General features: G+C 39.0%; 1 protein-coding gene across 1 annotated transcript; it reads right to left on the reverse strand.

Moving 5' to 3' along the window:
* Positions 1 to 1,830: 1,830 nt before the first annotated feature.
* On the reverse strand, positions 1,831 to 10,881 carry LOC118157912 (nucleophosmin-like; the record flags this gene model as incomplete). The annotated part of the gene is made up of 9 exons (XM_035312447.1): positions 1,831 to 2,187; positions 3,173 to 3,247; positions 5,578 to 5,679; positions 6,496 to 6,585; positions 7,809 to 7,863; positions 8,209 to 8,270; positions 8,645 to 8,748; positions 9,632 to 9,725; positions 10,543 to 10,881. Coding segments are annotated over 9 exons (960 nt in total), but the record flags the coding sequence as incomplete, so codon positions are not given.
* Positions 10,882 to 10,886: the final 5 nt, after the last annotated feature.

Here is a 10,886-nt window from a genome sequence, read left to right on the forward strand (position 1 = left end):
ACATTTAATATTCAGAATATTTTATTGGCTGGATAACCTCTTGCTAAAATTACTGTACAATTTTCATATGTTTCAGCCAAAATTGAGGGCAATTTTGCTTAAACGAGCCTGTCTGTGCCATTAGCTCTATTTCACTAGGGAAATTTGCGCTCACTTGTGCATATGACATCATCTATTGACATAACCCCACCGAAACAGGCATTTCAAACACTCATGGCTCTGCCATTTCACATGCTGCAATTATAGTCAAGCTTAAATGCATCTTTGACACTAGACTTGCACTGTGGTTTAGCTTCCCTACCATGCATAGTGCTTGGCTTTGTTTTTCCCAAAGGAAGCATTTGCTTCCCGACAGTTCCATCTGCTTCCATCACACCCAGCATCTCCACTACAGAAATGAGTTTCTGTAATAGCAAACGATGTTTTCATGGACGATTTTACAAATTAAACAATATATTCTGCTTCTAGAACAACTTGAACACCCTGTAAGAGATCCCATGCCCAGCTAGTACAACCCAACGTTTTGTTTCAACCATGTGGTACAAAGGCAACCTCTGTAGGACTCCAACTGTTCAAGGCAGAAAAAATCCTGAACCTGCTAAGACCTGCTTTCACGCCTTTCAGTTCTCAAATTTAAGATTTTTGCTGGGAAAAATAGGAAGTTGTATTAATTCTCACACATCACAAGGATTAAATCAAGCTTAATAGTTACAACTGTTTAAGTGTTTATTAAGTATCGTTTAGATCTTCATACCATTACTGCAGTTACTACACAGATAAAGCATTCAAGCACCTGAAGCAATACAGCATTTAGACAAGAGCTTTGAGGACAAGTTCACAATGCCAGGCGTATCATCCACACGTCCCTTCCTCCCTTCACGCAGAAGTACCTTTTTACCTTGGCATTTCTACTTCGTATGACAGTAAGAATATGCCCAACAAACAATTCTAAATCAACCTCATAGTATCCTTAGGATCAAAACCAAAAAATAGCTAGTAAGGCTCCATTTTGCTATCTCAGCCACTTCAAAGGACATTTCCTGCTTAGAAAGTTTGATCATGATTTTACTCTGATTTCCCCCCAAAGGCCAATGTTAGAAGTTGTACAGAAATTGCCCCACTTAAACTGAAGGATTAAGCTTGAACATGGACAGCCATTATCTGGAGTACCTCGGAAAATTATCTGAGTAAGTGATGCAGACTACCTGCCCATCTGAGCTTTGGGGATTTGCAAGTCTTCAAAGGCTGGAGATTAGCCCTCCACCATTCCCAGGAATTTATCCACTGGTCACTGATCTCTCTCTGTGAGTTCTCTAGGCACACCCTTCAGCACTGAAGCTTACTCTCTCCTCCACAAAACCATTACCCCAGTCATTGAGACAACCTCAGAGACTGTAGCCCCTCAGAATAACAGCACTGCCAGCAATTCCCAAATCAAAAGCATTACATTTTACAAGTGGAATCACAAGCCCTACAAATTTAGTTGTTAGAGAAAAACCATAAACCAAAGACCAATGAAGCAGGTCAGAAATTGAGATGCAGGAAGGGCTGTTTTATGCAATTATGTAATTAGTGGTCACTTCCAGACAAGAGTAAAGTCCCGCTTACCACCTAGTCTTCTCACCAAGCCGAATGCTCGGTAGCTGTAAAACTCGTGCAATTGGGATAGTTGTTTTTGAAGTTGACAACACTGATGACAAAGTTGACTGATGCATACTTGCTAAAGAGAAGTAGCTAAAATACTTTGTAGTTCCTACAGTAACTTTAAAGTCCTGTTATCTTCTGCACTTAGTATGCAGACTACCCCAACCCTTAAAAAAGAAACGATAGTACTTTATTAAAATACTAAATTTTATTTTTTTTCCACGTACATTTAGTCTTCCCACCATTTCCATTTGTCTGACCACCACCACCACCATGCCTTATCAAAACATTCCATACATACTTAAAATGAAGCTGAGGGTGGAGTCCCATCTTTAAAAACTAAACAGGCATTTTGGACAACACATTCTTGGCAAGGTAATCTGGATGACATTTATCAGACACTGTAGGGAAAGCTCTTTCAGCATTTGTAAAAAGGACAGCCAAATAATGGTTACAGAAGTAAGACTGCAGATTTTAATGAACTGTTTAAACTGTTTTCTTTTCTTACAGAGTCTGTCTCCACTGCCAGAGAGCTTGAATGACCTGGAAGTGTACACAAAAAAGTTAGAATTGAAATCTATTTTTATAAATTGAAATCTATTTTTATTATTTTCAGTTTACTATCTCTACTTAATATATAAATTACTAACATTAAATTACAACAGAAATGCATTTCTTTCAGAGAAAACTAAGTTGAAAGAACACACTAGCTCCTTCTGCTAGAAGACTGTTATTCACTCAGTCGCAATAGTAAGAATTCAGTGAAGGTAAGAGGATGGGTGTGGACCAGCTAGGCAAATATTGGCTGAACTCTGCCTACCCTGGCTAATGTCAGACCAACTGCACTAGATGAGGCTAACTGCTTTTAAACATTCTTTCAAGAACCTATCAATTTGTCTATCACACAAGTTTACTCTGAACCACTGAAGGAAGCAGGAAAGCATAAGGAATTCTGTCACTGGAAGAAAGTCTTAACTTACAGGAATTTTGATAGGGAAATCTAAGACACATTTTAACCTAGTACATGTTGAGTAATAACTAATTCAGAAACTTGCTTCCTGATACCACCTTTTGGCTTGCCCTCTTACAAGAGTTCAGTTGACTTTGGGAGAAAACGCAGCAAGAAAGCCATAATATCAATTGCAAAACAGTTCCCCCTCCCAGACACCCTCCCCAACAAAAGGCTGAACAGCAGACTGGCCTAGGTGGCCAACTTCAGCAGCAAGGAAAACCACAGCTCATTTCCTTAGCCAATATGGTGCCAAAAGGAAAATTCTGTGGGTTTAGTAAGCAAGAGATAATTTACCAACCATATAAAAGCTGGAAAAATGTAATAAAATATTAGCTTTCTCATCTTAGCCAACTAAACCCTTAAAACCGTTCCCATTTATTTAATTTGAAGTATTGTTCATGGTTTGTAACCCTTTGAAACAGTCCAAAGCTTGTAAAGATTAAGAAGTGGAAAAGAATCCCTAAGTCAGGTTATAAAAGTTTTTGGATTTTATCAAGTTTCAATAAATTTAGTTACCTTCTGGTCCTCCGTCCTGAAACAATTCTTAACATAGTTGGCGAATTTGGGTTCCAGCTTAGGAAGGGAAGAACCCTATTTTGAAAAAAATAAATTTAGCGTATGCAGGCCATTTCATCATTCCAACAAACAACTCCGACAAAGCTTAAATCCTTTGCAATACAAGGGGAATTTTACCAAACTCAACTTGAAACATCCAAAACCAATCAAACCATTTTTTAAAAGTTTGCTTTTCTACAGTACCCAGGTATTTCTCCCAGCAGCGTGTGCCTACACACTGAAATGCCCGTACAAATATCGTTGCTCATGCTCCAAAACACAACAGCAAGCAGCCTGTAGGCAACATTCCTGTGCTTTTCAGATCAACTAGAACTAATTCCACATTTAAGGATTCCTACTGCAGGGTGCAACTTGCGACACATATCTGCTTTAGCTCTTCTCCAAAGCAAAAATTTAAGTCATCTCCCACCTACATTCCCTCCACCAAACCCGTAAGTCTCATTCTGATACCGCAGTTCTAAGAATTTAATGAACTATTTGAGACATTTTCTTTTCATCTCTGAAACTGTCTTTGTACATACTCAAACATACAAACAGACTGAGTAAGTCACAATCTACGTTCATCTTCACACCTCCCATCTCCAGGGAGGAAGATACAGCACATTAGAATTATCCTCTCGCGTGCCCCATGAGCAATTCTTCAGGTATATCAGTTCAAGTATCCAGCTAACTACGACAGTACACTTAGCAGGTTGCAGAATATGGTAATTTGATGTTCAAGGAATACAAAGCTACACTAAGATTATGTGAAAATGAGATACTACAACCAAAAAGCTTGTATTTAGACAAAGTGTTACCTACCAAGTACTGTCACTTTTCTATTAGCTATCTTCTTACTGGAGCCGACTCCCTGAACTGTGTTAATAAAGCTATTTCTGAAGCTGTTATCTTGCTGGCTGTTACAGCAAAAAGCCACACAAACCTTTTGCCTTACTAAGGCAGACCAACAACATCTTGGAAAGCCTTAAAGCTGCCTGCTATTGCTTCTACGGTATCTGTGCCTACACTGCATTTCCCAGTAAAAACTTTTCAGCAATGAGAAGTGTAACCTACAGCTACCTGCCAATTAACTGGTGTGTATCCTTCCTTCCAAAGGGACATCTCTGCCTACCGTGAATAGCTAAGCCCCTTCTGCCTACACTGCAGAAACACTGATCATTGCTCCTCCGTGAGTCATGCATGAAAACCACCCTAACGCCCATCTGATCCAAGAGGTTAGCTTGACCTAGCAGAATGATACCATCCGTCACCATCGGGTTCACAATTTAGGGATAGGTATTTCTATCCCAATTAGCTGTCATATCATTCATTGCTTACGTGTCATACATCAGTGTCGTCAATATATCACTCTGTACCTACTATATACACCTAAACCCTTTTTGCTTTATTTCACATTTGTGGGACAAAACTGCCTTAAAACTAAGAATGTAAACCCAAGATCAACCTAATGCTCCCACAATCAGAGGGCTGAAGCACCTCTCCTCTGAAGACAGGCTGAGAGAGCTGGAATTGTTCAGCCAGAAGAGAAGGCTCCAGCGAGACCTTACAGCGGCATTCTAGTACCTAAAGGGGGCTACAGGGAAGCTGGGAAGGAACTCTTTGTCAAGGAGTGTAGTGACAGGACAAGATGTAATGGCTTTAACCAAGAGTGGAGATTTAGTTGAGCTATTAGGAAGAAACTCTTTACGCTCTAAAACCACAACTCTTTGTAGCACTGACATCAGCCTAGACTTTAGCTTTGTCCACAAATAAATTTCCAACAAAGAGTTTGGATCTGCCACATGCTCTTTATGCAATTCTGAGTCAATGAAGAAAAAACACAACAGTAGCACAGCATACATGTCAGATCCCCACCACCACCTATTCTGCAGTAAAGCTTTGTTTGTACTGTACTTCACCCCTAGCTAGCACACACATCCAAACTTGGCTAACGAGGAGGGAATTGCTATCATCCTCTACACTTTTACCCAGCAAACCTACAGACAGAGCATTTCTACCAAAATGCAGTTCTTTTAATCACAAGCACCTATCTCCCCCTTCTGGAAGTTGCAAAGCCTTACAGGCTGCACCATTTAGTCAAGTCATTCCCCCTCCTCTCCCCCCCCCAAACTAGGACAGTTCACTAACTTCACCTATCGGTAGAGTAACAATTTATTTGTTCATTTCCTCTTGAGTATCAATGCTCATCTTTATCCTAAATGAGTTTTCATTTCTGAGCTTCAACATCAATATCCTCTGCTAACAAGATTGCAAGCAGTGACATGCAAACATTTCTAAACAACGTTCTTCTGCTGCAGAAGTATTATAAATAAGGCTGACGAAACCTAAAGTTTTAGAAAACTCACCTTGTCTATGGATGCTTGCATTTTTGCTTTAATCTCCTCTAACGACAGAGGGACTTTTGGTGTTTTTGGAGTTAGAGATTTATCCTTCTTGGAATCTGGAGTCTGTAAAATATTGTTAGAAAATTGCATATTAAGCTGCTCAGTACACAAAATCAATTTTTCAAAAAACAAAAATCTTAATTTATATTTAATACAAGAACTATCACAGACATTTCAGATTGTTTTTAACAAGTCACAGAAAAAGTTGTATTTTCCAAAACATTCTTCAAAGAAAATGTAAAGAATGCTAAGTTAGGAGTTTAACTGCAGTTATCTTATGCTTCTGTGCACTCATCAACACAGCTGTTTCTCCCAACACAAGTGAAACTGAAAACAGGCCAAACATTCAGTGATTTCAATTTGCTCCGCAAATGCAGCCAGATTCAATTCATACTTTAAAAAAGGTACACAGCCACAGTGTTTTCCAGGTGCTATGCTGCTGTCCATATCACTCTAATTTCTGTACTGACCTTCCCTGTACAGTTATTTGAGTACACGCAGGAAGGAAAAGCTGCATAAGGAAGCTTGACAAGTACAGAACTGAAGAAAACTTTCAGCTCGCACACAGGTCAGTTTCTGAATCCAAGATATTAAGCCACAAAAGCAGCACTGCTGGGACAAGGTAGGTAGCAAACTAGAACCAAAAGAGAGATTCCTTAATAGCAACGGTCTCCTGTTACACAGCTGATTACAAGTACCAGCTATTGTAGTTGTAAAGGCAGTTTTACCGAAGAGTTTCACAAGGCAACACAATGCAATGAAGCAACAGCATGGTTCCTATTCATTCACGAACTTAGGATTAGTACATTTTGTTTCTGGTAGGCAAGGAAACTGGCTTCCACAGTAGAACAAACATTTGACTCATCTGCCTTCACTCACTTTTGTTTTGGATGCTGGTGTGGACGGCTTGGAGTCTTTTCCATTTTGCTTTGCTTTCTGCATATTTTTTCCTGAAGGCTCACGGACAGGCTGAAAAGAAAGCATTTAAGCATATTTGTCATGAAAAACTGCTGTTATACCTGTTAAAATAATACTAAAAAGACTCTATGACAAATACATATTATTTAACCTCAAGATAAAAGGCACCCTTGTTTCCTGTGCAGTATGATCAGTGCCTGTTATTTGGGCATAAATAGCTTATGCAACAGAAACTCAAGTGACAAACTGATGGTCCAACAATACAGAACATAGTCAAGACAATTTTGTTATGATGCCATACAACTATGTGGGACTTTATTTTCCATACATTTATATAATTATCTAAGGGGGTATGTAAGACCATTGCATTTTTTGGGCAGAGATGGTGCAAGGCTTGAGTCTTTTTTTAAAAATATAAATGAATTCTAGATGTCACTGCAAGCCTAAGATCTGACCAGCACTACTTGTTATTTGTAACACAATCATTAGCTCTTCTCTGGTATGTTATACAGAAATCTTGTTCAGGATGTGCAAAGGCAATGCCATACACAGATTTAAGAATGGGATTCTTGTATTAATATGTAATCAAGGGACCATTTCCTTCAGTCATGCTAGACTTGATTATATAGCCGGAAACTTGCAGTCAAACACAATCTTCATCAGACCTTAAGCCACCCTGCACTATTACCTAAGGAAATTCATCAGGAGAAAGAAGCATTTAGTGGAATAAAACATTAAATGTTTGTTTCTAAGAATGTCAACGTGCAAATATAAGTCTTAAAAAAATCACCGTCTTTCATCTCTACAACTGCCAAATTGTCTTACTTAGTTTTACCACCAGATGGCACTCCAGGGCTGATGTAATTTCACATTCAAGCACTTGGCTGCCTGAAGCAAGTCTCTTCCTATAGGCTCACACAGTTTAGAACTTTTTTTAATTGAAGAAAGTCACTAAGACCTTTCTCACAGCATGCAGGACTAATTGAAATGGCAAAACACAATCCACATGTATCAACAGGATTTTATACATAAAACCACAACAGCCTGAGTTTTGCACATGGGTATACAGTTAAGAAGCACCCAGCCATCCCTCTGTAACAAAGTAAAAAATCAGATGACTATTCACATCAAATTCATGAGAGTTAATTAACATCTAGTAAGAAGGAGGTGAGTACTTGTCCCTCCTGTATGGATGAACTGTTAACCTGGCATTAGCACATCAAGAGGGGTCACTATGTCTACATTGAATAGATACACACAAACATGCCACTTACTTTCTTCATTGGTGTTTTAATCTCTTCCTCATCATCATCCAAGTCGTCCTCATCACTAGAATTAGAAAGTGGTCACTCACCATAACTTGTCTGAACACATGACAAGGTGTTAGGCCAAATACTCTTAGTGCTGTATTTAAAGGTACTCCCTTTGCTTTAGTACTCAATGTGTGAATCTTAGGGCTCTGCAGTAGTACTAAAGAAATTCTGAATTTACTCAAAGTTACTGAGCTATAGGAAACAAAGTTTCCTAACCCAGTATTACATATTTGAATAACACTGATTCAGGTTACATTGTGGAGATAAATTTGAGCTCATTTTTGGTAGCTAAGACCAAGAAGTCGCTTCCTCACTTAACATCTAGTTATGTCACTCATCTCAACAAAACAAAAATACGTACTCATCCTCCTCATCATCATCTTCATCATCATCTTCATCATCTTCTGATAGTTTTGCTTTTTTCTTTTTTAAAAAAACAAACAAAAAAAAGATTTTAAGGATTTACACTACAGTGTTTCAGCTCAAACTCTTGCAGCACACTAATGTTTATTCCAAAATCTGCACATATTGAGTTACTTCAGTGGTCAAAGTTTCTACATAAGTAGGCTTCATATTAGCCTATTCAGCAAGGCTTTGAAAACAATCTGTAGCTAACACATCCTGTAACTTAATACGTCTCCAGATCTAAGTGCAAAATAACTGCCTCCTCCCCCTCCCCCCGAAATGTCAGACCACTTATTAAGTAAATCACTGCAAATAATCTAACCACTCATTCTTAGGCAGAATAAATACCAAACCAAAAGAAAATTCTGCAGACCAACAAATCAGAAGTATACCTGTGGTGTTTTAGCTCCTCCTCCACTTGCTGGTCTCTTTGCTGAGGCATTCACAATTTTGGTATCTTCCTCCTCATCCTCTGATTCTGGTTCTTCCTCTAATGCTGATAAAAAGATGGCAACATGTAAAATACCCACCTCATTTAACAATAGCAAAAACGAGATTACTAGTAAAACAAATTATCACCCACAACTAAGTAAGGCCTTCTTGGAATGCTGGAAACAATTGAGCAAGCTTCCTATCAGCACTAACCACTAAGGCCAGAAGCTCTTCCAGATGACTGGGTGCAGATACTACTACACCAAAATCCAAGAATGGATAAAAGATACCCATATGCTACAACACTCATCGCAAAAAAAAAAGCCATAGGAAGGTAAGAGCAAGTACCTCCCCATATCCAGGACATACTTAAGAATTTCTAGAAAGATCAGTTTCAAGACAGTTCTATAAAGGAAAAGCTTGGTTTATCCTTTACTGAAAAAAAAAAAAAAAAAAAAAAAAAAAAAAAAAAAAAAAGATAAAATAATTCAGTCTTCTCAGACTCTAAGGTAAGGAGAAAGCTCCCATATGGGGAACAGCAGCACCCATTTTTAAGGGGAGCAATTAGAACCCAAATTGAGAGGCTGACAACTCCCCTTACCCATACAAAAAGGAGGCAAGAAAGTGTATATAAGCATCTCTCTGAACTCCTTTGCCCTCAGTCACTTCAGGCTTCTGAAGACAGTCAATGCATTGCTCAAGATACCAGATACACCTCTAAAGTTCTGGTGACGTTAACAGTAAGGTCTCAGGGCTCTGCCCCAGTGCAATTCAGGCTCAAACATGGGAACTTTCCAACAGCAATGCCTTATGCACACAACACTGATACAACACAGCATGCTGACCAGCTGTAACATGCATGTTGACTTCAGGAACATGTAAAAAGCCTTTGTTTTGCAAATCAATAAATGTTAGTTTTGAAGATTAGCAACCAGAACAATACATACCTACAAGATGTTGACCGCTGACATAAACAGGCCCAGAACCACATTTCAACCTCAAGGTGACTGGTGGCGTGATCTCAAAGCCGCCTAGTGAAACCTAGGTAAATTAAAAAAAGCATTAACTATGGAAGGTGAGGTGTGTATAACAAGCAATCCATTCAAACAAAACCAACAGCACCGAAATCTGGAGATTCCAATGGTAATACAGCAATTACAAGTTTCAAACTGACAGAATATTCCAGAGGTGTTTCGAGTCTAAGAGCCACAACAGGGCTGGATTTACAACAGTCATGGTATATCATAATTAAATCACGCTTTTCAAAACTAGACCAATCCATGTTTCTGTACATCATTGCAGCAATGATAATTTCAAGATCAACCATCACACCTGCCCCCAGCATTGTGCAGTTCCACTTGCACAACATCAACAACCCCGATTCAAATTACATTCCAGATGGCAAGAATCAAAGGAAGGTGCCTTTAATTCCACAGAAGGTAATAATCATCTTTACAATCTTGTAAGAATTTCCGATCTGAAGTAAAAAGTAGATTTTCTCATCCCAGGCTCCAAGAAAGCAACACAGACTAGAGATGCACCCACTTGCAAATACATACATTTGTATGCACGGAGATGACGTGCACAATTAATACAGCTTCTTTAAAAATGCGCAATTTGAACCGAAGTCTATCATCTCCAGGTGACTAGAACAAGTCTGCTAGGTGCAAAAAGATATATATCCATTTAGCTTGTATTCCTGGCATGTGCCAAAGGTGACACTTCTCTGAACCCACTGACTATGCCTCACTACATCACTTGCAGATCATTACAATCCAGACAACCGAAACCTTTACTAACTTGTCCTTCTCACCTGAGACCCAATTTGTAACAGATGCTTTCTTGCTCATTTACTTACTGTAGGCTGCACAGACATTTTCAGAGACGCCAGTACTACTTTAATAGGGTTGCCTTCATAGTCCAATGCTTCTGCTTCTACAACATGTAATTCATCTTTGGCTCCAGCCCCTAAAGTAACCTGTAAAACAAAGAACAGTACATATTCTGAGAATCTCAAATACTCAAAGACTTTTAGAGCACATTCACTGTTCTGTGACTCAAGACTGATGTCTGTGATTCTGAATGCTAATGACTGAGTTGCACTCCTCCCGCAGCCAGTAACTTCTTTCCCCTTAACACTGGTGCTTACAGGGTGTGATTGCAGACAATTGCTTTGATGAAAACACAGAAAAGCTTGGGGGG

The sequence above is a fragment of the Oxyura jamaicensis genome (genome assembly GCF_011077185.1).
Source record: "Oxyura jamaicensis isolate SHBP4307 breed ruddy duck chromosome 13 unlocalized genomic scaffold, BPBGC_Ojam_1.0 oxy13_random_OJ106673, whole genome shotgun sequence".
Classification (NCBI taxonomy): Eukaryota; Metazoa; Chordata; class Aves; order Anseriformes; family Anatidae; genus Oxyura; species Oxyura jamaicensis.